Source organism: Ambystoma mexicanum, chromosome 13, assembly GCF_040938575.1.
Source record: "Ambystoma mexicanum isolate Mex_15411 chromosome 13, UKY_AmexF1_1, whole genome shotgun sequence".
In the NCBI taxonomy this organism is placed as follows: domain Eukaryota; kingdom Metazoa; phylum Chordata; class Amphibia; order Caudata; family Ambystomatidae; genus Ambystoma; species Ambystoma mexicanum.
In genome coordinates, this window is record NC_090938.1 from 805,163,216 (window position 1) to 805,191,047 (window position 27,832).

At 48.4% G+C, this 27,832-nt stretch overlaps 1 protein-coding gene across 2 annotated transcripts in view; it reads right to left on the reverse strand.

Annotated features, from left to right (window-relative positions):
- Nucleotides 1-18,764, reverse strand: part of HSD17B8 (hydroxysteroid 17-beta dehydrogenase 8) — a 162,683-nt gene extending 143,919 nt beyond the window's left edge. The window contains exons 1-2 of one of the 2 annotated variants that reach the window (XM_069635244.1): nt 18,553-18,667; nt 11,158-11,258 (exon numbers count right to left, since the gene is read on the reverse strand). In XM_069635244.1, the coding sequence (XP_069491345.1) occupies nt 11,158-11,182 (25 nt within the window). In that variant the 5' untranslated portion in view covers nt 11,183-11,258; nt 18,553-18,667. Of the gene's footprint in view, nt 1-11,157; nt 11,259-18,552 lie in introns of both variants that reach the window. The other variant, XM_069635243.1, reaches the window with a different exon arrangement.
- Nucleotides 18,765-27,832: the final 9,068 nt, after the last annotated feature.

Below are 27,832 nucleotides of genomic sequence, written 5' to 3' on the forward strand. Positions count from 1 at the left end.
ATTGTCTGTAGTGGGTAACAATACTAGAACCATTTGGCCAACCAAAAAGGAACTTGAAACTGCTTTTCTGTCATAGTTGGCTTTTTGGTTTTCCTGGGCCTGTCCTGAATTTCACCAACAGTGGCCATGTGTGTTTAAGGTTTTATGCCATCAGGGAGATGAGTAATGCGGCTTCCTCCCTTTCTTACCAGGTTTTTCTGAGCATATCGAGAGCATCCTGTGGATCTCTCCCTTAAAGGAGTTCGAAAGGAGAGAATCCCAAAGAGGCCTGAGGTGACTTCTCACTGCAAAAATTACCCAGGGGATCATAGTGTCCCAATTCTTGCCATCTACTTTTTGAATTCTCTTAAGAGAATGATTAAAGTGTTCGACAAGAACGTCAATCTGAGGATGATAGACCAAAGTCCTTACAGTTTTTATTTGTGGGATCTCTTTTTCCTCAGACATAATACTGGACAGGTGGTACCTTGATCTGTCAAGACCTCTTTAGGGAATCCTACTCAGGAAAGGAAGGGAAGAGAATTCAGTGTTTTAATATTTGCTGGCTAGTTATTTTTCAGTGGAAAGGCCAGGGGATACCTAGAAGCATAATCAACAATGACAAGGATACATTTGTTCCCCAACTTCGATGGCTCCAGCCGTCCAACGCCATCTATTGTGATACGCGAGAATGGAACTTCAATCATAGGGAGAGGTTGTAATGGTACCAGTGGAATAGGAGCAGTTGTGGTGTTTCAGCAAAGGGGACAAGTCAATACAAAATGTTTGACATTGGCATATACGCCAGGCCAACAAAACTTTGGAATTACCCGGTATTGGGTTTTACCCACTCCCCAATGTCAAATGGGAGTGAGCGGGTCCAGAACCACCCTCTTGTGGCTCCTGGGAACTACTAGTTGTGATCTTGGGTTCCCTTCTGATGTCACATTGCCCCTGTACAATAGGCCCTTTTTTTATATAAAGGAAAAAAAAGGACCAACCTGGCCTCGTCCTTCCTCCTCTGAAATTACCTCAGAGAAAGCTTCTGTCAATATGGGGTAATTTCACTGTGCAAAAGCTAGATCAGGAAGAAGGCCTGCGTCCTCCATTTCTTGAGATGGTTTGTCTTTGGTTGGTTTATCCGCCTCCCCAAAGCCATGTGAGCCCTGATCGATCTTGTCCTGTTCTTGGACTTCCTGCGGGACAGACTATAAGGCCTTTTCTAAAATTCCTTGTGCAATTTTCTCTCCTTCCTTAACTAAATATGGGTTGTTCCCATGGTTGTGTAACAGGACTTTCACGTCACCCCTATAGTCGGGGTCAATGATTCCAGCCATTACATCTAGGCCCTGTCTCCAGGCCAAACCTGATTACAAAGCCAATCTTATAAAGGTTCCTCTGGGATTTGTAAGGGTGCAGAGGTACGAGTCTGATACAGTGGTGGCATGCTTGTTGGCAAAGACCCATTTATATATATATATATAAGAGAGAAGAAAAACCTATCTTCTCCCATTTCTAAAAGGGGTTGACTTAGCTCAACAAAAAGACTAAGGACTCTGTATGTCCAATAAAGTAAAACGTCCACCGTCCTGTTCCTAAACCTATTTCCGTCCCTTTCACTCTAGATTAACTAAGGGGAAACGGTGCGTCTTCTTGATCCAGGAGGAAGCTTCTCTTGTTCTGGATGCCAACTCAATATTCAGTTCTTGATGAGAAAACAAATGAGTTGCTCTTTAACTCAAAGGCCTGACAGGGCTGGATGCCCCTCCAAACGTATACAAAAACAACAGGATGAATAGGGAATTGCCTTCGATCCTCACACAGCCTGTCTTATTTCACAAAAACACAGTCCCAAGTATCGGGTGGGAGGGGCAGAGGGAAGTCTCTTCCACTGTTTTCTCCGGTTCACAAATTTAACATCAAGTCTGGTTCATCAACCTGACAGACTTGACTGTAGAGCTTAGTGTTCCAGAAAATGTCTCTTCTTTTGGCAATCGATCCGTGACCCCTTATCTCCATTTCATGCACCCCTCCCTCTCCCCATCTTGTGTGGGTGCCAGACCCATCTGTGCTGTGCCGGGGCCTCCCTGACTTGCTGTGTGCCCCAGGGCATTGGTTGCGTGCTTCTTTAGATGGATATGGGGCCTTGACCCCTGTGTGCTGCTCTTGCTGGGCTTCCCCAACTTTGTGTGGGTCTCAGACCGTAGTGTGCTGCTCTTGCAGGGCTTCCCAGACTCTATATGGGTCCCATACCCCTCTTAGGTTTATCACATGTCGCACCCAGGGCTGGTTCACAAACCTGCCAGGCACTGTTTCACATCTCTTTCTTGCTTCTTCCCAAGTACTGGTACGAGTGAGATGGTGTTCTTCAGCCTTCCCCAACCGCCTTCTTCGTTCTCCTTTATCTCTAACATCCGCTATGGTAACCCAAGTACCTTTTGTGGTGTTACCGGCTTGATCAGGTTGCTTCTTCCTGCTGCGGGCTTCCGCAGGCCTTCCAGCAGTCTCTGCGTATCCTCGCAGCGTTCCCAGGTCTGGTCACTCTCGGCGTGTGCTTCTCGGTCTGACCGCTTAGTCAGACTCCTGGTCGCTCCCCGGCCTCCGACTCTCCTGTCTGGACAATGGGGAACACAGCACATGTTCAGCGATGCTACGTCAGCCTTTCCTATTCTCCGCGGCAAGCCTCCACCAGAATCTTGGTTCCAGTCCTCCTTCCCTTTGGTGTTGGTTCTAGTTGACTGTACCATGTATGTTGGTTCTGCAGTAGACGTTTGCCTCCTTGCCTGTTCTTCTTTGTATCAGTGATTTTATGAACTCCATCTGGGTAGCCCTTACTCTTCCTTGTCCCAGTATGGTCTGTGTGGATGGGGTTTTCTACCCTACATAAATACACAGGCCTGTGGGAATCAAAGAGGACTGAGTGGGGAGGGGACTGAAATGGAGGCGGTACATGCCACATTCTCCCAAGATAGTCGTCATTGGTCCCATAGAGGGTTTCTCTCCCCATGGGATCCACCCGCTAAGTACCACCCTTGTTAGGACTGTCGGGTGGCAGGCTCACTTTGCTGGTCTCATGGGAATGGGCTCCCGCTATGGGAACAGTGACAATACCCTGGGACTCATCACAGAGGAGCCAAAATTAGACCTGTGGGAATCAACACCACCAGCAGGAGCTAGGCGGTTATCTCAGCAGTACTTTGGAGATCAAACACTATAGACTCGGCAGTGGCCACTGTGGGTGCATATGCTTTGGGACTTGGCTTGCTAAATTGTAGCACTCCCCAACGTGTGTCAGTTGGACTACATCCCACACCATATGTGGCTGGTCAGAAGATGAAGGCAGACTAGATTTTTCCATTCTTAACATGGGTTAATCCAAATTATAAGAGGAATGCCTCACTCTCCCTAAACTATGGGGTTCCCTACTTAACACAACAAACTAGGGTGCTCGTCGTCAGTTGTGAAGTCCAAATAATAGTCTGTCCTCCGTCTAAAACTAAACTGCTCTGACCCTACCACTGATCCAAAACTAAAGTCCAGGACAACTACTCCCTTCTCCTGAGGCTGCTTCTCAGCAAGTCTCTCAATATAGAATTGTGAGATAGTTCTTGGCTATCCCTTGTAACATTTCATTCAATTCACTTTGGGTACTTCGGGCTCTGAAACACTTGTGTATGAGCGCGATAGAAATAAAATATCAATTCAATACACACCCAACTCCCTGGATTCCTCTTCTCTTGGGTTTTTGTACAGACATTCCCTTGTCTTTAGGTTCTTTCACTCTGTCCTCTATCTCTCCCTCTCTCTCTCTCTCTCTCTCTCCCTCCCCCCAAGCCATTTAGCTTGAGGACTATAGACAACCTTCTTGGTCACTTGGCTTTTCACTGGGACGAGGATGATGGATCCAGTACTGATTCTTAATTCTTGTTATTTGGATCTTACAAAGACGAGTACTGGTATTGCCTTTGGTATACTCGCTATGCTCCCTGGGACTCCATCTATTCTTGTTGCCTACTTGGTCTTGCATCATCAGGGCGGTAGTTTGTCTCAGACTTTTCTCCCCCGGTCAGGACGACAACTTCTGTTGTCTCTTCTTCACGGACACTCTCTGTGATATCGCTTTGTGGCCAGATTCACTGCTTAGGCAGTGTTTCCCAAGATTCTCTCTTCGTTCGTCCCATCCGGACTGCTCCTGTCCGTGACCTGGCCTGGTTCGGTTGGCTCTCCAGAGCCGGTCTGTTTTGTGGTGCACCTTAGGCACCGGTTAGCATAAGCTTCCTTTCCTCGTCGAAAGCTGTATCGCCTTCTCTCGCTCTCATGTTGCTGTCAGTGCAGCTTTGAACTTCCCGGGCATCTCAGGTTCTCCGCCTCCAATACTTATGACGCTCCACTGGGGCTTACCCTGTGCAACGCGATAGTCCTTCTGTGCTAGACAAGTGCTCATTGTTCCATTGATTTTCTTCATCCCAGTACCAAACAGGTACTTTGTCACTTGGAACAGAGTAGCACATGTGAAATGATTCTTCATGTTTTCTCCCAACAGGGGTTATCCAGTTGGGTTGTTGAGATAGTTGGGAAGGAAGATCCTCATTGAAACAGGAGTCCTTGTCCCCATGGGGGAAGTCTCTCCCAGTGAGATCCCACTGACCTCTAACTCAAGTGAGGTTACTGTGTAACAGGAACACCCCCCAAGCCTCACAAGGAAAGGCCAGCCCCTAGGGAAATGTGACAGAATCCTGGGATTCGTCTCAGATGGTAGAAGCGAAAGGAGCAGCAAGGCAAATAGGAGGCCAAGTGGAGAGGGAGTGGTGGGTTAACAAAGAGACACAGAGAAAAAGAAAGGAAGGAGGAGAGACAGGTGGAGTGGTGAGGAGATAATGGACCAAGAGAAATAAGGGAAGAAGAGAGAATGTAGGAACAGCAAGCAAAAGAAGGAGGGCAGCGGCAGAGCACCAAGTAAGTCAAAGTGAGAAAGGGGGCAAGGAGGAATGTCTGGTGGATAGATGGGCAAATGGAGTAGAAAAGAATCAAGTCATTTCATCTATTTTATTGGTTTATTTTATTGGTAGCGCCCAGACCCGGAGGTATCATGGTGCTAAAAGTACATTGTTAGGATTAGATGGAAACAGTATGGTATTAAATGGAATCATAGATTGTGAATTATAAACAGTATGGTAGTTACATTGCAACATAGATCATGAGTCAAGGTCAGAGTAGATAGGGCAGTCTGAACTTAATTACAGATATTTGTTGAACAGTGTGGTTTTTACTTTCTAACGGAAGAGAGCGTAGGCAGGTTTGTCTTGGATCTGCTGAGGGAGGGCGTTCCAGCGTGTGGGAGCGATGGTAGTGAAGCAGGAGCCCCCTGCTGTCTTTCTGGCAAATCTGGGTAAATACATTCAAGGCAGATGTGGCGGAAGAGCGGAGATTGCGCAGGTTGCGTTTCTTGGTGATACGCTTAGTGTGATGGGGGGGCAGTGTTGTGTAAACAGCGATGGGTGGTTAGGAGTTTGAAATCGATGCAGGCTTTGATGGGCAGCCAGTGTGCCTCCCATCTGATGTGGGAGATACGATCGGAGCGCTTCAAACCCCAGAATGCTCTGAGGGTTTTGGAGCAGTTGAGAGTTAGTTGAGGTTTTTGGTGGAGGTCCCGGCTAGGATGGCATTGCAATGGTCTAGTTTGCTGCCTGTGATGGCTCTGGCTAGGGTGAGAGTTGTTGGAGGTGAGGAATTTCCTAGAAAGGTTGAGAAGTTTGGTAGAATAAGCTGCAGAGGAGGCGATAGCTTTGACGTGTTTTTTGCATGTTTAGTTCAGTGTCCAAGTGAACTCCTAACGTTTTTACATGGGCGGAGACGGGGATGGCATTATCATCCCTGCAAAAGGAGGAGAAGGCGGGGCTGAGGAGCTTAAGGCGGTATGGGGAGCCTATGATAAGGAGCTCTGTTTTTTCATCATTCAGGCAGAGATGATGGGTGGCCATCCAGGGCTGTATGATGCTGAAGACGTGATTGATGTTGGTAGAGTCTAGGTAGTGGTTGCCAGTGATTTTGAGGAGGACCTGCGTGTCATCAACAAAGTTGGTATATGGAATGTGGAGGCGGTCTAGGTGGTCAAAGAGGGGTTTGGTATACATGTTAAAGAGGGTGGGGAAGAGGCAGGAGCCCTGTGGGACACCGTAAGAAACTGGTATGGGGTCAGCTGACTCTGGGCCCGCACAGACCCGGTGGTTTGGCCGGATGGAAAGGATTGGATTCATAAGGTGGCTTCTGGGGCAAGGTGGAAAGTAGTGGTGAGGTGTTTGCAGAGGATTTCATGATCAACTAGGTTGAAGGCTGCAGAGAGGTCTAACAGTAGGAGGATAGCAAGCTCGCCATTATCCCTAATGTGGTCGATCTGGATCTTTATGTCAAGGAAGGCAGCTCCAGTGCTGTGTCTGGATCTGAAGCCCGATTGGCGGGTACCTAGTAGATTATGGCTTTCAAGGTGAAGTTGCAGTTGCGAGTTGGCACTGGGGTCCAGGACTTTGAGGAGGTAAGGAACTGTGGTGATGGGGCGATAATTGGTAGGGATAGTGAGGTCCAGAGTCGGTTTCTTAAGGAGAGGCGTGACCCATGCTTCTTTGATGGCAGTGGGAATTGAGTTGGACTTAAATGATGAAACTAGCCATGGTAGGGCCATGAGTTGTTCGCACATTTTGACAATGTGGGCTGGGCAGGTGCTGCATACACAATTAGAAGCTTTCAGGTGCTGGATGGTAGTGAGGACTTCTGGAGCGGGGACGGCAGAGAATTGAAATTGAGGGGGAGGGGTTGCAATAGTGGAGGTGCTGGCCGGGAGGGAGGGTAGCAGCAGTGGTATAAGGGATTTTATGTGAATAGCTTTGTCCCTTAGTGTCCGTGTTTTGGTGCCTATTGAGGTTTGGATGAGTGTGCACCATGCTTTATTTTTAGGGAAGTTGTAAGATGGGGGTGCTGGGGATTCGAGCTCTCTAAGAATTCTGAAGAGTTCTTTGGTGTTGGAGCTAGCATCAGAGATTCTGGTGTTAAAGATGTTGGCTTTAGTATCAATGATAGCTATTTTGTAGGTGTCGGCTGAGCACTGGAAGGCTGCTTTGTTGGCGAGAGTAGGGTTTTTTCTCCAGAGATGTTCAAGGGCGGGTTTCTTTTTCTGGAAGGAGGCTAGGTCATCGGTGTACCCATTTTGTGTTTTATTAGTATTTTTTTCGGGAGGTGGTTTTGAAGGGAACGTGTTCATCAAGTGTAGTGAGCAATGCAGGGTTGTAGGAAGTTAGAATGACTTCAGGCGCAGAATTGTTAGGGGCCGATTTGAGGGAGGCTAGGATGGAGGGAGTCAGCAGCTCGACTGTGAGCTTGCTGGTGTGTCTGGAGGTGATGCAAAGGGGTTCGCTGATAGTAGGGGTGTTTTTGGTGGTGGTGGTAAAAGGTGAAAGGGGTCAGAGAGTGATCTGAACAAGGAAGGGGGAGAGGGAAGGCTACTTGGAGGGGAGTATTGTACGAGAGTATCCAGTCAAGTGTCCTCCCTTTTTCATGGGTTGGAGAGAGGACTAGTCGGTGAAGTTCATCTCTTCAAGGATGGCTGTGTGGGTGGATGCCTTAGGGTCAGAAGGGTCATTGTAGCCTGTATTGAAGTCTCCTAGGAGAATACATTTGGTGTAGGCATGATGAGTGGGGTGATGAGGCGGGGGATGTCGGATTCTGGATTACCAATGTGGGAGGGTTGGCGATAGAGGAGAAGTAGGTTGATGGTGGTTTGGGGAGGATTCAAATTTGGCCAAAAGGATTTCGTAGCCTGGTAGTTGCTGCAGAGGTGAGGCTCTGATGGAGAGGGTGGATTTGTGTATGAAGGCAACACCACCTCCTAGGCCGTCTTGATGGACGACTCGTAGGATGGAGTATCCAGTAGGTACTGCGAGAGAGAGGAGGGGCCGGCAGCATCATATAGCCAGGTTTCAGATACGGATAATAGGTCTAAATTCTTTTCTATTAGGAGGTCCTGGATGTCGGGGGCATGAGCGCAGATGGAGCGAGCATTAATGAGTGCGCAGGCGAGGGTATTGCAAAGGGAGGGGGATCGTGGTGGGGAGGGTAATAGGAATGCTAGGATTAGTGTAAGGGGGTGGGGGGTTTGGGAGTAGTAGGCCAGTTGGGTATAACTTTTTGGAGGGAGGGGTTGTGGGTTCTGGAGCGGAGTCAGTGTAGTCATGCAGAGCCTATACATGATATTAGAGATTCTTGTGGTGTCTTGAGAGTTTGCTCTCAGAATGGGAGGAGCTAGGCGGGTAGGAGGTGGTGTCTGACTTGAGGCAATCAGTCTTGCATTTCTGTCCTAGAGACTATTGGGGAATGTTTGTGGTGGGGTATGTCCTGTCTGAGAATGAGGACTAGCAATTAGGAGTGCTGAAATGCTGGTAGGGGGGATATCATGTGAAGCACGCTATGTGGTATGTGCTGCTATAGGGGAGTAAGCAGATGAGAGGTGCGAGTGATGAGGATTTAAGTGTCTAGGAGCCTTGTCCCATAGAATATAGTGCGAGTGAGTGGGGGTACGTTTGTGGAGTGTGGGGGAGGGGAGGTTGAGGGCAGGCTCAATGATGACTGGGATGCCATTAAAGGTTTATCCGCAGGAGCCTTAAGGGAAAGTTTTATAGGATGGGTAACGCTGGATAAGACGTGTATATGTGGCCACGGTGTCTTGTGCACATGCATGTGCCTGAAGGCACTTGAGAATTGTGGTTTCTAGTAGGGGGAAACTGTTGTGCTGCTACAGGCTGTATTTCACGCCTATATGGGAAGAGGAGGTCGAAGCTGTTCGCGGGCATGGTCAGTCCGCAAGGGTGGATGGGGTGGTTGTGTGCTCACGGCAACGGCGGTGAGGAATAGCAGTAGTGTTGGGACTGGGCTCGGCAGGAAGAGGAACTTTGCGTGAGTCGGTGGCGCGAGCGAGCACAGCCAAGTAGAGTGCCGGTGAGGGAGGAGTGCTGATGGAGCAATGTGGTCTGAGATGGCCAAGGACTTGCTTAGAGTAGGGTGTTGAAAGACGGTGGGGTAGCATTGGTGAAAGGTCAGTACAGCACATTGTTTGTGCTTTGCACTGGGCTTAATGATAGGAGAAGAAGTGAGAGGCCACAAGCAGAAGAGGCAGCCGAACCAGTCACAGAAGGACAGTGTCTACTGAAAGTGCTGAGATGGATAAGCTCAAGTTGAGCAGAGAAGAGGAGAGGACAGAAGGGAAGCGACTGGTGGAAGAACAGATGAGTAAACCAAAAGCTAGCGGGAGGATGGAAAGTCAGAAAAAGAGGACTAAAACCATGCAGAGAGACAAGCTTGAATACAGAAGGAGGCAAAACAGATCTACATGTCCAGTTGCTCCTTCCCGGATGCCCACTTGGCCAGACTGTAAACGAATTAATGGAGTCGGAGTGCTACTAGTATCTCTGCTGCACAGTATAGTTTCGCAAACTGTGCTAGCAGCCGCAGTGTGTCCCCCATCATTATGTGACTTGCATGTTATGTTATTTTGCATTTTATGTGCAATGCAAACAGGAGCATTCCATCCAAGCAAGTGGAGAAGGAAGGAAATGAAGACATTTTCCAGAGAGTATGCAGGTGCGGTTTAGTATGTTAAAGCAAGTGCTTTGCATAGACAAAAGCTAGGGGGGGTGCTTTAGAGGTGATGCATGAGCCCAGGACAAGAGGGAGGGGACACCATTATCGCTCTTGTAAAGGATATGTGCCAAAAAAAAGGAGGGGGCTCTGTGTTTACGTGTGTGTGTGTGTGTGTGTGCGCACAACACATCTATAACACATCTATATGCATGTTTGGAGGGGGCACTGAAAGCACTGATGTGTTTTATATATGGCCAAGCTGGCTTGTACTGTTAGGTTATTGGAACTTGTACCGCGCACCACTGCCATTTTTCAAGGTCTCCAGGCACTCTGGTGGATCTGAAAAGGAAAAGGGTTGGGAAGGTTAGTGGAGACAAGAGGGACAAGCACAAGAGAGCTTTGATGTGCTATGGCTAGCTTCAGTTCCGAAGAAAACGGCCACTGTGTGCGAGTATGATTTTGGTGGATTGGAGTTTGTATGATGTATGCGGGTGTTTTAGGTGGGTTTTGGGTGTTGGAGAGTGTTTGTAGCCTCTGTGTCTTGTGTCAGAGGTTTGTGTCAAGTTCGTTGGGTAATGGGTGATGGATATGCTGTGCATTAGGAAGTTAAGATTTATTAGTAAGCAATGCAACACATTGGTTCCCCTCAAAATCCTCCAAATGCAACACATTGGCTATCTTCGTGGCTCATCTAAGTGTGGTGTGTTTGCTATTCTGCTGGATCTATGGTGTGCTGCGCCTAGGCTAGCTTCACCATCTTCTAAGTGCAGTGCATGGCTACCCTGGACATTTTCCTGGACAGAGTGTACAGCAATGGCTAAATTACAAGCCTCGTCAGGATGAGTTGAGGACTATCATTCGCAGTTTATCTAGACAGTACACAGGCTGAGCTTCACATTCCTTTTAGATGCAATGCATAGGCCAACCTGCACAATTCATCCAAGTGCAACACACAGGGCGACCCTCACAGTCCTTCAGATGCAGTACATAGGCTATCATTCGCAGTTCTTCCAAGTGCAATGCATAGGCTAACCTCTGCGTTTCCTCTAGATGCAATACATATGCCAATCTCCACATTTCATCTAAATGCGACGCATATTCCAACCAGTTATAAGTGATTAAATTGTTCCTCAAATACCAAAAACACGAAATAGTGGTGCAATAATAGAGGTCAAATGATCAAAGCATCCCTATGCAAACACTGGAGCAGGTAATTACAATGGTGACTAAATAAATACTGCTGCCATCAGCACGGAAGGACCTGAATCATGTATTCATGTATACCAATACTAATGTCTTCACGAGACAGAACACGGCCATTTGCAAGAGGCATCCAAAACAGAAATTTTAAAGGAAATGGCAGAATTAAAAGCTCTGTCAGAGGGGGAATCGTCAAAAGGAACTGTATTTAAACTAATATGCCAAAAAATGCCTTTTCACATTGCAGAGTATTGCGTTTAACTTAAAATATTTAAAATTGCCTGTTAATGGTCCTTAAAAAATTCAGCAACCACAGCTGTTAAGAAAAGATTAATACAATTTTAAACTTACCAAACTTCACGCTGTAAATATTCATTCAGGTGTTGCACCGCTTAGAAGTTACGTTTTTTTCTGATTTTCAAGCGCAAATCCACCAATCCAAGAACCATATCCTGTAAAATCGATCCAAAATCCAGAATAAATGGGCATCCAAGTATCCAAAAGTAATGCATCGATCCAAAGTATCCAGTTAAAGCATTCCAAAATCCAAAGAATCCAATAAAAAAATTCCCAAAATGTAAAAAATCCAACATGTAATCTAGCGATCCAAAAACAGTGTCCAGAAAAAAAAGCATTCTAAAATCCAAAGTATCCAAAAATGTGAAAAAAAATCCACATTTCAAAAAAAAGGGCTTCTTTGCAACTCCAATTAGTCAATCATGGGGGGATGTGGGTGGGAATAGGGTTGAGAGGGGAGGGGGAGAAACGGAGCAACAGCGAGGAGGAGAGGGCCAAGGGAGAACAGCACATGCAGTGCTGGAAGTAATGAAACCAAACCCTTCTTATTAGAGTCGTAGCGGCTTATAGGTGATGGTGGAAGTACCAGTGATCTGGCATGGCGGCTGAGGTAACGGGCACAACCAGCATGAAAGTATCTTTTTACAGTGGCAAAACTGGCATTGCTTGGGCACTGTCAGTATGGAAGTGTATTCGTGCAGTAGCAATGCTGACATTTACTGTGGGTATGCATCAAGAAGGTGTTTTACTGTGTAAATATGGGCATAGCCAGCATGACTGGGTGATTTACAGGGCCAGCCGACATATATTGTGGATAGAAGCAGGATTAACACATGCTTTACAGAGGCAGTGCAGGCATATCGTTAAAGTGTCGTAGTGGAAGTGCTGCCATATATTATGGGCAGAGGAAGCACCAGAATGAGTCATAAAATGCTCCTTTGCGAAGTTCATGACCTGGCATCTACTTTTTCCATGCATTACTTAACTGAACCGATTGTAAATTGTATGTGGTTTTTACTTAATATTTCTTATACATGCACAATTTCAACACTTAATTTTGTAGACATTTTTGGTGAGCCTGAGAAAAGGCCCTCGTGATTGGTTCCAGTGCCCTTGATATGCTTGGTCACTCACTAATCTGGGAAACATATTAATGCTCACCCACTGGAGGGAGGAAAAAAAAAACAAAATCACAATCCTCCAATGACTGAGAACGGAGATTCCCCCTTCATTAGCCACTCGTCACCACCCGGCACGATGTTGTGTGTTGCAGGACCGCAGGAGACGCTGGCCGTTTGATATGTAGCACGTTGCGACACGTTCCACGCATCGGATCCTTTAAGAAACGAGGATCGGACCATCTGCGGCAAAGCCCACGCAGGCCAAGGGCACAGTGTTGTGCGACACAGGTGTTTGGCGACAAAGGGGTGCAGCCCGAATGCAAGTACACAGCGCAGCCGTCAACCATCAGTGATCATATGGTAAGAAAGGTGCAAGCAGGGGGAGCAGCCATTACTGATCTCTACTAAACTGCTCTGCTTTCGCGCGTACTTCCACTTGGCTCAACGTACACTGTCTCCAGGCACTCCTCTCACGGATGCCTCACTTTGTGTTCCCTGCTATTTGTTTGGTGTTTCATCCCCTTCTAGGTGTGTTGTTCCGGTGCGGTTAGCTTCACTCTGCTTCTGCTGAGCGCTCCAGGTCATTTTCCATCTCTAGGTTCCCCCCTCTGTGTTTACTGTTGGTAATTGTTGGTTGTACTACTTTACCCGTCTGCTACCTCTGCCCTTTCCCCTGTGTGTTCGTTCCCACTGTGGAGTCTGCATGCTTGTGCTTCTCTGTGCAATGCCCCTCAACCCCTGCGATGTCTCCCGCTGGTGCATTCTGTGTGGCATAGTTCTATGCTGTGTTTCCTCTCCTCTCTCGTCTCCCTCTCGCTTTTCCCTTTCCTTTCTACCTACAGATTGGTGCTCTATAGTGCTCTTGGTCTCACCCATCTTCTCTGCTTTCCTATCACCAATCCTATACGTCTCACGAAGTAAGTCTGGCAGGAAAAAGTTCAAGGAGGACATCCTGGCCTCCCATCATCGACACGCACGCCTGTGCCTCCTCCAGACAGACTTTCACTGACATCATCTTTGTTGTCCCCTCTCCCGACCTATGGTCACTGTTCTCTCTCCTTTCTTTTCATCTCCCATTAATGGTGGCACAAGATGGAAGCTCCTCCTGGCCTCTTTCCTGTCCTCCAAAACCATAATTAATGTCTATCTACATGGGACCATCTTGGTCCAGGGCACTCAGCCCAACCTCCTCCTCCTGGATAGGTGTCTCCCACATCTTATCAACTTCTTCCCATCTCCTGCTACTCCATCAACCACCTCTCTGGCACCTCAGTCACCTTCCTCCTCTACCTCTCCAGCTCCTCTTCCACTCCCTTCCACCTCCGCTGCCTTCTCTGTGGCGCTCACCTCAGGGCCCTTTGCCACCTAGCGGTACCTATACCATCTCTCTGGCTCCTCTGCCACCGTACCGCTCCAGTGCCTGTGCCCTTCACCTCCTCCTCTGCTGCCTCCTCTCTGGCGCCCTTCTCTGGACCTTCTGCCCCTCCTACCTCTGCCCACTCTTGGGCCCCTCTGCCTCTTCCACTCGGTATACCTCTCTCTTGTCCCCCACCGCGGAAGTCTTACAAAAGTGGCAACCTCGTCTACAGAGCTACTCTCAACGCTCGCTCTGCTGTCAAACATTCCTCTGACATCTACCACCTCCTCAAAGACTGATCTGGATGTTCTCTCTCTCAGTGACAGTTGCTTCACGGCCAGCTCTGTCACCAGTTTTGACACTCCTCTCCCCGAGGGCTACAAGATCCTCTCCGAACCCAGGACCAATCGGCCCACATTCTCTGCTTTAATTTACTGGGCAAGTGGAGCAGGGCAATGAAAACACCAAGTTAGAACACAGCATGGGCTTACATTCGGTATTACCCAAATTGACCTTTTGCGCAATTGACCCAATTATAGTGGTCCTAATTGACCTTCCGAACAATGACCTTTGTATTATCTGTTATTTTATATATGTATTGGGTTGGTTTCGGATTATAAATAATATAAGGGGATTGGGTGGGGGGGTCCTACCCCCACATATATGTCCTAATTGATCTTCTAAATTAGGGCAATCTTCCCGAGGTCAATTGTGAAAAGGTCAATTAGTATACAACCCTTCCATTCCCCTCTGACCATGATGGATGCAGCTGCCTTTGGAAAGTAATCAAGGTGCATGCGCTTTTTGCAATAAAGTTTGGCCATGATTCGGCCTGTATCTTGTGCCTCATCTCCACAGCAGGCCCAGTTTGCCATTGAATTCTTTCAGAACACCAGAAATGCTAATGGCCTGAAAACCATGTTGCGGTTTCAGCAACATTTAGTTCAATGAAATTCAATTCATCAGGGATGCATTGTGAAATGCAATACCACTTTATGCCTTGATAATCGGCTGTACTGGGACAGAATAAGTATGATATAAACTATATTCCCACTGGAAAGATACTCGTTGGGTATCAAATGGAAAGAAGCTGCTGTTCTACAATCGCATGTGCAGAACTTCAAAGGGAATCGTAAACAGAAATTGTATTTAAACAAATTCACTAAACTTGTAGGGTTGTACGGAATTCCGACTTTAAATAGTTCCGAAAAATTCAGCATTGCCCTAATAACGTATATATATAAATCCTGCCACAAACAGAATATTTAAATCTTATTGTTTCCCAAATGCTCACTGAGATAAAATAGGCAACTATAATATATAATTGTACCTTTAACAAACTAAAATACAACTCCGCCTGCCAACACGTTTGCATTGTTTGACATCAATGCTTTAACTTCAGAAGCTATGCTGGTGTACATAGTTGGGTTAAAACAAACAATTGGCAGTGTTCGTTTGCTTTAACAAAGTCTATTTAACTTTAGTTGGAAGACTACAACTTTACGACTGAAAGAACGCTTGCCAGCTATTCAGCATTTGTCAAGATTACTAAAATATTCTTGGGCACATTAATTATGATATGTATATAATCCACACATACATACCTTATAAAGGGCAGACATGACATGGCCTTGAACAGACATCGAAGAGGATGGGCCCAGCCAGGTAGGCCTGCATTTTTATTTTTAAATTCAGGCAACAAGGATTATTCCCTAGTTGAACTTCAATGGCATGGGGACCCTCGTCGCACCACTACACTCAGTTTCCTCTCAATGGGACTCAGGCAGACAAGCAAAGAGACTATAGCAACCAAGGTGTGATTGGCTAACTGCAGGTTGAAAGTTGTGTCATGATTGGTTGCTCTGCGAAGAGACAGGGCAGCACTCGTTCAGCTGGGGCAGAGCAGTGCCATATACAGCACGAGCTGGCTGCCTCGCCCCCTCCCGCCCCCTCCATCAATCATTATTTTCATCATCATGTTGCTGCACCGGCACCAGTTCGCCACACCAACAGCGGTGAATGTGCCCCACAGAGCACTCCGATTGGTTGCAATGCCATCTAAGGTGTGTGGGCTGCGAACAGAGAAGGGGAGTAGCAGTGCCAATCTGACTTTTTTTCTTAATGTGTGCATACAGGCATGGACGACTGTTATCGTCTTTTGCACCTTTCCAGGCCCGCCCAGTCAGCTCCACACAAAAAATAGTTTTTTTTATATTTACAAATGTGACATTTGCAAATCTAAAGAAAAAAGTCTCTTTTTTTAATAAGCACATGCATATTTTCTGCCTAGTGACCCACCTGGCCAGCACTACCACCCCAAGCTGGGATTCATGCATGCATCCTAAGTTCCTTCCCTCCCCCCTAAATTGTGCAGCATGTGGGGGGCCCAGAGTGGGGGCCAAGGGCAAGTGCCCCGTTTGCCGACCCATAAAAACATCTCTGAGCAGGACTAGCAGCTGCACAGGTACCCCATGACAGACAACACATCAAAGGAACTAGGATCAAGAGTCACAAGCTTCTCCAAAGAGGCAATTATTTTCCATTTATTTACGACATCTTAGTAAAGGGCCAGACCCTGGGTTATCATGGCGTTGTTACTGAGTGAGGGTTAATAGGTACAGCATTAGTTATATTTATCAAACAGTAACATTTTTACCAGCTTTTTGAAGGTGGCGTAGGAGTGTTTGTTTCTGATGGAGACCGGCAGGTAGTTCCGAGAGAACTGGTGCATTAACACAAAAACTGACACCTTCTGCTCTCTTGTTTTTGAAGTGTGCGGTGCGCAGTGAAATACTGGTGCTGAACCCTGAAGAGCACACTGGAAGATTCTGGGCAACGCTGTTGTTGAGGTAGAGGGGAGGCTCATTGTAGATGCATCGGTAGGAAATAGAGTATTAAAGCATTTGTTAGATACTGGGTTGGGACCATAGAGGTAGTACTAAAGGCCCTACTTCATACTTGCTAACCCTACTGATTTAGGCAGTAGGCTACTGCTTTTTAAGCAGTCCTACCGCCTACAGGTTTGGGTGACAGATCCCACTGCTTTTTTCCAGTGGCAGGTAATGTATGTGGCTCTAAGGCAGGCTGCTTGAGAACGGGCCTAGGACAAAGCATGCAACACATTAATTTGTTTGTGCGGTGGTCGGGTAAGTGATTACTTTGAGTGATCGGCTCAGTCCGTTGACCCGACAGCTACGTGACTCTGCCCTGCACTTTTACCGGAATATGCTTTCAGTGAACCACCAGTGAAGAAAAGCGGCAGAGCCCTGCACTCTTGCTGGGACAGACTTTTGGTGAACCACCAGTGAAGACAAGTGGCAGAGCATACCACCATAAAACAGCATCTACCTATCAGACGGAGGAGGATATCAGTCTGTTCAGTATTCAACTTGCACTGCAGGAATAAGTATGTACAGGGCCGGCCTTAAGGGCAGCAGCGCCCCGGGCGAAATGGCGCCCCCCCTCGCCCACTGCGCGCCCCTGGTTAAAGGGGGCGGGGCAGAAGAGTGTGGGGCCAGGACAGGCAACTTTTTAGGGCGCGTTAGTACCCCATTGTCATTGAATGAGCCTGCAGCTGCGGTGAGGTACTAACTGAAAGACTCCCCCCAAACTGGCGTGTTGGGGGGATAATGGCACCTTTTCTTATGAAAAGTGCCCACGGTGGAGGGGCGCATTTAAATAAGTATGTACAGGGACCATTGTCATTCAATGACAATGAGGCGCCTGCCACGCCTTTTCCCACAACTGCAGCTCGGGGGAGCCCTTGAAAGACTCCCATGTGCTGGCGTATCAGGGGCTAATGGCGCCCTGGGGGGTGTGGCGCCCCGGGCGGTTGCCCAGCGCACCCCCCCCCCGACCCCCTAGGCCGGCTCTGTATGTACTCCCAGACTGCTGCTACAGAGCAGTGGCAAACCTTGCCTACCAGCTCTGTGTGATTACCTTCTGTGAAGTTAGGTAATTGAATTTGGTGTTAACTTACCATTCAGAAGTAGGGTGGCCAACTATTCTGTATTTTGCGGGATTGTCCCGTAATTGGGGACTCTGTCCCGCAGTTTGCAGAGTGGATGTGCGGGACGCAGGTTGTCCCGACTTGCTTTGTTCCCTGGAGTTTGACTCTCGGGAGACAGCAAGTCGGGACAACCTGCGTCCAGCACAGCCACTCTGCAAATGGAAGTGACCGTCTACACACCAAGGTGCCATCACCTGCTGCTTTCTTTCTCTGGGCAGCTCCACGGCCCCTGCTCCTTTTGAGCCTGCAGTTCCAGCTGCTCATGCTCTGACACCTGTCTTCCTTCCAATGCTAATGCTTTGTTCCTGGGGTCGTGGTGGTCATGTTTGCAGTTAAAAAACCTGACCATCACCTCCAATGGACAAATCATTTGCATTGCAATTAAGCCAGGTGTTAAGAGCCATTAACAAATTTAAATTACAAATGGGGCGGGCCGAACATGAATGACGCTGTCACGCCATCACCACCTTGTGGGCAAGTGTCCCGTAAAATGATAACAAAAAGTTGGCCACCCTATTCAGAAGTATACATTTTAAACATGTGTACAACTTTCCATGTTGTGTTGTTTGAAGGGTTGTTTATTTTAGAATGCTTCAGTGATGCCAACAGTGTATATGTTTTGTATTGTCCTGCGATGTCAGCATTATTTTTGAAACTTGAACAATCCTACACCTTTATGGTCACAGAATGTAGGCAAGAATGCTACATCATTGGGCCAAAAAAACTAAAAATAGCCTCCAGGCACTGCCTGGAAGTGTTGCAATAACTACCCCATAGCCCAGGGAGGAAAATGAAAGTCACTCTTCTGCGGGGCGAGTGAAACCATCGCCTGTCCACCTCCCTGCAGGAAACAAGCAGCCTATGACAAGCTAGTCCCCCGCCACATTCAATTGAAAACAGGATTCCCACGCGGTCCCGTGAGGGGCTGGACACTTGCCCCATACTTCAATAAGGCCCCTGACCTGTAACCAGAGCGAGCCTTGATGCCAGGCGCAGGGGCGCCGCCACCGCAGCACACATGCTCGCTCCCCCGCAGAGCTCACACTGACTCTCCGCAGGACGTCACGTGTGTCCAAGAGGGCAAAGTCCAGCCCAGGACGCCATTTTAGGGCGGGACGGGGGACCCTAACTCCCGCAGGCCATCTTAGAGCGGGATGGGGGGGGGGGGTAACCTGGCGGACATCTTAGAGCGGGATGGGGGGGGGGGGGTCCGTAACTCCCGCAGATCAGGCTAGCCTGGCGGCCATCTTAGAGCGGGATGGCGGGGTCGGCAACTCCCGCAGATCAGGCTTGCCTGGCGGCCATCTTAGAGCGGGATGGGAGGGGGGGGAAAGCGTAACTCCCGCAGATCAGGCTAGCCTGGCGGCCATCTTAGAGCGGGTACAATCATTGAATTGCCGCAGACAACGTAGGATGACCTCCAAGAATGAGTTTAAATCCTGCCAAGATTGGAGCGGGTTCAATCCACTCCTGCGGAAATAGTGTATAAAAGAACCGACGTGGAAAGGCGGCAGTAGTTAACCAGGGTTAGATAGCGTGGGTGCCGCAGTGCTGGGTAAAGCCCAATCAAATGGAACGTCTGGCGGCTATGTTGAAGCGCGGCAGCAGACAATTTTACTGTCAGTGAGCCGGAGGACTGCACACGCTAGACAGATGTCGCGCAAGCGCAGTGTGTGGCTAAGGTCTTCCTTGGTGGAATCTATCAGCAGGGGAGGAAATGGGCCGGAACCAGAGGGGAGTATCCTGAGGCCTATTGGGGGCTGCTCCGGATCACCGGGCAGCCCCATGCTCGGGTCGGGTGGCACCCGACAACACACACTCTTCGGCGGCGCCCATGCCGCATACTCAGGGGTGGGGGTTCCGCCCACCCCGCTCCAGAGCACCGGAGCCCCGCACACGTGGCCAGGTCCACCTGGCCACCGCGGCCCCGGCTCTGGGGGCACCCAGGCCGGGGTCGCATCCCCAACCCGCCTCACATGGCTGGGGGACCCACAGGGACGGCGTTGCCCGGCAGGGGCACCGTCCGGACGGCGTTGCCCGGCAGGGGCACCGTCCTCAAGCTGGGCCCCGACATTGGGCCCAGCACACGTGGCGAGGCACCCCCCCGGCACCAACACAACACACACGCGGAGTCAGGTTCACTCGTGACTGCCGAGCCAGAAGCGGCTCGGACCTTTTATTAGGTTGGTCACATGGGTAACCATGTGACCACACAACTCTGTGGAATGTACCATGGCCCCTCACAGGGGTGCCATGCAACAAGGCCCAGGAAACACCCACCAGCAGGCTTCCTTCAGAAGACTCTGCATGCAGGTCTAGTCTAACATCCTGTTCAGAAGTGGTCCATATTGGTATACAAGTCTTGCAATTTACCAACTTTTTTAGTTAGGGCAAGTATTTGACTAATGCAGGGATCAAATTAAGATTGGATAAACAGGAACTCAAAGCAGCTTCTGGGTATCCGGCTTTAACCTGTGACCTGGAGCTACCACTGGGAACCAAAAGCATCTACATATATGCCAACCCTCCCGATTTAGGCGGGAGACTCCCGATTTTTGAGTGAAAAATATTGCTATTTTTCACAGTCTCACACATAAAATAACTGTAGCCCAAATACATTCTCATGGGGAAATATGCGTCTCCCGATTTCACTGTGGAAATCTCACTCCTAGGTGCATCTGAATGTTGGCATGTATGCATCTAGTACATGGAATTCAGCAAATCTAACTTCCACATGCATTCAAACATATAATGTTGTCCATTACTTGCGACCCCTTATGCTTTAAATGTCTTATAGATATGCCCTAATGTATATTTATAGGTTGTCCCAAACACCTTTAGTTAAATTCACATGGGTGTGTTTGTTCAGCATTGGTTGGCCTGGGGCGCCAACAAGTAGCTCTTTGTACCTTTTGGTGTCAAGCTAACCAAGCCCTTCTAGGCTATAAGCAGGAGCTAAGTAGCTCCCAGCTTCCCTCAGTTTCGAACCCTATAATGAAAAGAGCAGAGACAGTGCAACTTCCATTACTTGCTCAAAAGGATATCTTGCTGAATCACTGTCAGAGCCATGTTTGAAATTAAAAATTGTGGGCATTCTTATGTTCCCAAAATGCTGTAAGCTTTTATGTAAATTGCCAGCTTTGGGTACCATTTAGAGATACTGTGTTGCGTGATCTGGCCGTGGGCCACACCACTGCCACACAACAACCCCATTGTCCCTGCAAAGAATGTTTCCATTTCCAGCAGGGAGTGTAGGTGACAACCTCGAAATACACCTGAGCTGAGAAGAAAGAGCAAATGTACCTCAGTGAGACCCACAATGCCCATCTGTCTAGCAGAACATTCCCTTACATCAGACATTCACTGAGACATTAAAGGCCCCTCATTGTAACCAAACATGCATACAATCTCAGATTATCCATTACATTGGGGAGGCCGTGGTCACAGTCTGGTTTTAGCTTTGCATTCCGGAACTTGTAGTTTTGGGCTCATAATATGGAAATCCAGGGCTACAATCCCAAGAATCTGAATATTAAACCAGGACTGCATTAGAGTCTTCAGAGTAGAATAGATAATGTTGGCATGTATGAAAACATATCGACATAACTGCCATACAGTGGAAACCCCAGCTTCTTTCCAAGTGACTTGAGATTGGCGATGGGCAACCCACTTAAAGGCAGACATTTAGAAGGGATCTGTGTGATCACTGCAAGAGAAATAAATGCTGAATATGAAAATGTTGGTTTTGTTTTTTTCTTTCACCGCCAGTATATATCTGTGAGACCCCCCCTGTAGCCCCCATTCCTCTCTTACCTTATTTATTACCCCCCAAATATACTTGCAGTGAAATGCACAGTACAAGATTCAACATTTTCGTATTCAGTATTTTCGGGTTTGCAGTAAACGGGTTACAGTGAAAAGGTTTCCAACTAAAGATTTTGGTTAGAATTAGGGTAAGAGTTAGGGTCAGTGTTGTGGAGGGCTAGTGATTTTAGTTAGGGTAGTACAAGGGTTAACAAAGTAAGGGTTAGAATTAACGAAAGGGATAAGGAGGTTGGGGAGGGATGGTGATATTGGGGTAGAATACATTTAGGAAGCAATCCGTACAACGTTCCGTGGTCGAAGAAATCAGAATCCTTAGCGAGATCCAAAAACGCTGTGCAGCACTCCGAAAAGCAGCTGTGAAGCGTTTGTTCTGCATTTCCCCTGTCCTTTTGACTGCGTTGAATTGAGCACGTGATGCAGTCACGAGGGAAACGCGGAGCCGCGCGCGTGACCCTCGACGCTGCACGGGGAGTCTGCCGTGATTGGCCGCCTGTTGCCGGCGTTTGGTCACCTGATCGGAAGCACTCCGTGCGTTGGATCGTAGTCTCCGGGCACCCGTTGACGGGCGCCGTCCCGGAGAGAAGCGCCATGGCAGATTCCAATGCAGGAAAGGTCGTAGCCGTCCCTGATAATTTAGTTGTCGAGTGCGGTGAGCGTCATGGGGAACACCCTGGATGAAGCGTGCAGGGCTAGGGATGGCGGATGTGAGTTTGGAAGGCTGTCTGGCAATGGTGTGGCAGGGAGGAGGCGTGACAGAGTTCCCCCAACAGCCCACGACCCCGTGGGCTGGAAGGATGGTCTCGATGAAAACGAGCAACCAAAAGCGGAGCCCGTACATCCCGAGAGGAAACCCAAGAGCAATCCTCAGGACCATTCCCCAGCCAGTCCACCAGGTACTGTAACCGACCCCTACAGAGACGGGAACCCAAGATGGCACTGACCTCAAACACGTCAGGGGACGACACCGAAACAGGAGCAGGCGGGGTAATGATGCGGGTAGGAGCAGGGCAGGGTTTGAGCAAGGAAGAGTGAAATACTGGGTGGATCCGCCATGAGGCGGGAACAGAGAGGCGAAAAGCCACCGGGTTAATGACTTTGGAGATCCGGTACGGACCGACAAAGTGAGGGAGCAGCTTACGGGAACCAGGAATATGCAAATGCTGGGAAGACCACCACACCTGATCCCCCACCCGATACTCCGGAGCAACCAAACGTTTGTCGGCCGCTTTCTTCATGGAGACTTGAGATTCCCGCAAATGGACAAGGGTTTGGGCGTGAACAGCGACTAGATCGCGGGCAAAAGCATTGGCAGCAGGGGTGGCCGTAGGTGTGAAATCCGGGAGAGGAAGGGTACGAGGATGCTGGCCATAAAGGGAATAGAAAGGGGAGAAGCCAGTTGAAGAATGTAGAGCGTTGTTATAGGCGAATTCCGCCATGTGCAAGAGATTTAGCCATGTGTCCTGATATTGGAGGCTAAGGCATCGCAAGTACTGTTCTAGGGATTGGTTCACCCTTTCTGTCTGACCATCACTCTCTGGATGGTAAGCGGAAGAGAAATGCACATCAATGCCCAGCAACTTGGTCAAAGCCCGCCAAAAACGAGAAGCCAACTGGGTACCCCGGTCAGACACTATGACCTGTGGCAAGCCAAAGAGACAGAAGATGGATTTGAAAAACAACCGGGCCAGTCCAGTACTGGTGCCGTGGGAATCCCCGTGCAGGGCATAAAACAGGCCATCTTGGTATAAGAGTCCACCACCACCCAAATGGTGTCGTACCCCTGTACGCGGGGTAAGTCCGTAATCAGGTCCATTGAAACCGTGTGCCATGGCTTCGGGAGGGTTGTATTGTTTCAGCCACGGTATCCCGAGGATGATCTCGAACTGAGGGGTAGTGATCAGATCAAAGGTTAATGTTTCTCTGTGGGTACCTTGGATTACGACTTCCAAAGGAGCAGTCTGTTGCTTGATGGGGCCGGAAGCAAGGGAGGTACCGTCTACGGCCTGTACTGGTTCAGGACACTCTTTGGTGATCAATGGTAGGTTGAGTTGCTGAGCCAGTGTGATGTCAATAAAATAGCCAGTGGCACCTGAATCGATAACAATGTGAACCGAATGCATGCGTTCCCGGGCTGGGATCAGCATAGCCTGGACCACCACTGGTTTAATGGGACCAAAAGCAATATCAGAGGGGGTTAGTGGAATGCTCGCCCGTACCCCCGATCTCAAGGGTGAGCCTTCTGAAAACCCAGATTTTTGTTCTTGGGTCGGCGAGGACATTCTTTTACGTAGTGGCTGCTGATGCCGCAGTAGAAGCAAGCATTGTCAGCACGTCTACGTTCCCGTTCAGTATGGGTAATGGGGCTACGGATCCCGCCTACTTGCATGGGTTCTGGGGTTTGGTCGGTTGAGGGGGAAGGGTGATGACCGGAAAGACCTGCTTCTGCCCTTCGCTCAGTCCTTCGGGCATCCACCTGTAGGGCCAGATCAACTAGTTCTGAATAGGTAGCAGGAAGGGATGGCACGACTGAGAGGGCATCCTTCATGGCGCTACTCAGACCCCTATAGAATACAACCGCCTTTTTGTTTTCAGGCCAAGACGTCTCAGCAGACAGCTGGTTAAAGACTTTTGCCATTTCATTAACCAAGAGGTTGAAATTGTATAGGGCAGGATGGTCGCTCTCTAACAAAGGGTTCGTCCATGTGGCTGCCACTCCTGACAGATGCAAGAGTAGAAAAGCTGCCTTAGTGACGGAATCAGGAAATGCCAAGGGCCGGCACAAGAAATGGAGCTTGCACTGATTTAAGAAAGTGCAATATTTCCTAGGGTCTCCATGGAACCTTTCGGGGGCTGCCAGGGGAATGGGGCTAGGGAGTACCACAGGAGGAGGTAGAGGGGGAGCCAGAGGAGCTGCGGGAGGAACAGGGTTCTGAGGGGGCAGCGTCCCCAAATTCGGCATCAGCGGGCAAAGGATGTTGGACGCTGTGTAAGGCGTACAATCTATGGTGAATCGCAGTGGTAGCTGTGGCCATATCAGTCCTAAGGGCTGCGACTGCTTGCATTAAAGCGGTCACTGGGTCCCCGGCAGAAGTATCCATCTGGACGACCAAAAGGCTTCACAATCTGTTATGATCTTGATGGTCGTGTAGATGAAGATACCTCCGTCCCCAAGTACCACACTGGTAAGAATAAAATCACCACCAATGCAATTCTTGAGGCCACAGGTGTGGAGTGCCGTCAAGCTGGAAACAGGAACACCGTAAGGACCCCCTGACCACTGTAAGGCAATGAATGATTAGAGCAGACAGTCACAATGATCACAATACAATATGATGGAAGAAGCTAAAGGGCTTACCCAAATGTGCTGGTAAGGATGCCTCAAAGGGGTAGGGGAAAACAGAAGGGTCCTTATGGGCACTCTTGATGGAGAACACCTGTAGGTCAGGTAGCCAGCGAATGATCCGTAAACAATCCATTAACAGTCCAGGGTCGAAAGCCAAGAAAACAATTGCCAAGGTCCAATATCCAAAGTTCAAAAAGTTTGTGCAAAGCCAAAGGTCGTGAGGCCTGGAGATCAAAGTTCGCCTGAGCGGGTCGGAAATTGCCATCAGGCATGACCTTTTACAGCAGTCGAGCTCTGGTGTGTGTGTTGGCTGCAAGTAGGTTTTGGTTCTCGGTCCCAATCCACACTTCAGTCAGGGTATGTATATACTGTTTCTTGACAGAAAGTGAGGCGGCAGGCTGTCCCCGATTGGACAGCCTCCACATGTTTGCCTACGGAAGGTCCCTCCATATGTGTGCTGGGGACAGTCAACTACAAGATGATGCCGAAAGACGACTAGAGACCTCCCTGAAGACTGCTGCTGAGACCAGTATCGGCTAAGCCAACCACAGCATTTCAGACCTCCTCCTTCAAATTTTCAGGGAAGATCGGAACAGGGTTCTTTCTTCTTATGGACTGGTGGGACCAACCAGTCTGAAGCTCCACTTTGCATCCAGCACTCTTCCTAGGTTAGTCGTCGTCACCAGGTCTGCGTGGGCTCCATCCTGCCTTCTTCCTGGAAACGTTGCTGGTATCCTCAGTGTTCTACTGAAACCAAGCCGACCTGCTGTACGTCTGACCACACTGCTCCTGAGAACCTGCTGGTCGTGCCAGAGTCACAGCAACATCCACTCCCACTAAGGGGTCCCACTGTGCTGCTGGACCCAAATGTGAGCTGTTGTTACCCTGGCTTTGGGTGTTTACCTGAGCCGCACCTAACCATCTCTGGAAGTCTCAACCCCACAGCCTGTGACCGGGCCTAGAGTGAGCCTCGTTAGCTCCACTGAATTCTTGGGCCGTGGTGTCTGTAGTCTTGCAAGTCAGAGTCTTGGGGTCAAGATACCTCATATCTCTTTATGTCCTGTGGCGGGTCAGAAGGATGAGACAGACCAGGGTTCACCATTTAAAAGTGGTTATTCAAAAAAAGAAGAAAAGTCCTCCCTTTCCCTAATCTAAGGGTTGCCCTACAAAACACAACTAAAACTAGGGTGCTCGTCGTCAAAGTCCAAACAAGTTTCTGTCCTCAGTCCCATAATTAACCTATAGTAACCCTAACACTGATACTAACCAACTAAAGACCAGGCGAATGACTCCCTTATCCTGGGGGGGAAGATAGCTTTCCAATTAAAAAGTTCCTTTTCAATATTGAATCTTCAAATAGCACTTGGCTATCTCTTTCACCAGTTTGTTCAGTTCTCTTACAGGACTTCTCCACGTCGAGCTATTTACCACTCGTTGTTTTCATAACTTCCTCTTCTGAGGGGTATTGACTCCTGTCTTCTCCTGCATCTTATCAACAGTCTTTCCCTGTTGTATTATTGATTCCACCTTTACGAGATCACTTCTTATGTCTCTTTGCTTCATTATTTCCTCCCCAAGATCTGTGTATTGTACCCAGGGGTCAGACTCACTATTCCTAAGGTTTCCAATACTACTGAGACCAGTAGAAGAAGTACCTTAGCTATCCTCACTCTTCTTATGACTCTTGGTGCTACTGGGATGAGTGGGAGGAGTCCTGTTGTTATTCATACGCTTCTTATCTCACCAATTCGGGTTAAGCCAGTTACTATAGCTGCCCCTCTCCCTGGGTCTCCCGCTATTCCTGTGTCAGGTTTCCTTCTCTTATTCAAGTTTCCTTTTCATTATTTATCCTTTTCAGATTAGCTTTGTGTGGGTGGGAAGTTTTCCATTATAGTTGGTTAGGCCTTAACTTAATGATTCAGAATCCTGGTTCTGACCCAAGGCAAGATGGAGCCTCACAGTGACAGCTCTGATTGGCTAGAAGACAATGCTGAACAACAATGAACATTCTAAACTGTCACTCTGTGCCTTTCATCATCAAAACCCCATCTGAGAGGACGTGTTCAGTGGCTGCTCCTGCTTTAGTATTAGGCCTGGTGGATTTTTTCCTTCAGATCTCAGCAGTTGAGCGGCTACTTTCTTGGGGGTTCAGGAGAAGTCTTCAGCTGGCAGGAATTCGTTTTGGAAGATAGGAAAAGCAGGAAATCTTTGTGAATTCGCTAAGGAGATAAGTGACTTTATTTCTACTGTAAATCTGTTCATCTTAAATACAGTCTCCTTGAAAATTCGTTAAAAGTAGTGTTTCAACTAAAACAATTGAACTATCGGTGTACGCTTGTGTTTCCAGTGCGGTGTTCCTTAGCGCGAGATTTTGACTGTAACGTGCGTATTCAAGTGAGCGCGTGCTTTCTAGCGTTTGTATTCCGAGCGCGAGCAGAGGTTGGTCTCGTGCCATTTTAAAAGCGCGTGTGTTTTATTGCGCGTGTGAAATACAAAGCGCGTGTGAAATACAATGCGCGTGTGATTTTTAGCGCGAGTATACAAAGCGCGTGTGAAGTATAAAGCGCGTGTGAAATACAATGCGCGTGTGATTTTTAGCGCGAGTATACAAAGCGCGTGTGAAATACAATTTGCGTGTGAAATATAAAGCGCGTGTGATTTTTATCGCGTGTGTACAAAGCGCGTGTGAAATACAAAGCGCGTGTGATTTTAAGCGCGAGAATCTGTTCGTCGCGTGCCTTGTGAGTGCGCGTGTGTTTTTTCCATCGCGAGTAATTTTGCGCGTGCCAATCACTTCGTTGCTTTTGAACTCAATAGCGCGGGTGTTCTTATTTCGCGTGTCTCGCAGGAGAATATTATTGCGCGTGTGGACCATTGCGCGTGTGAATTGTTGCGCGTGTGGATTTTTGCGCGTGTGGATTACTTGGATCGCGCGTCTTCATCCGTGTGCGCGTGTTCTTCAACCAGGAAGATTTCTATGTGAAGTTCAACGATTAATGGAAATAACCTGCGTGTGCAGTTAGCACGTTTTTTTTCCTCTTTCTTCAAGGATTCAAAGACTCAAGATAATTATA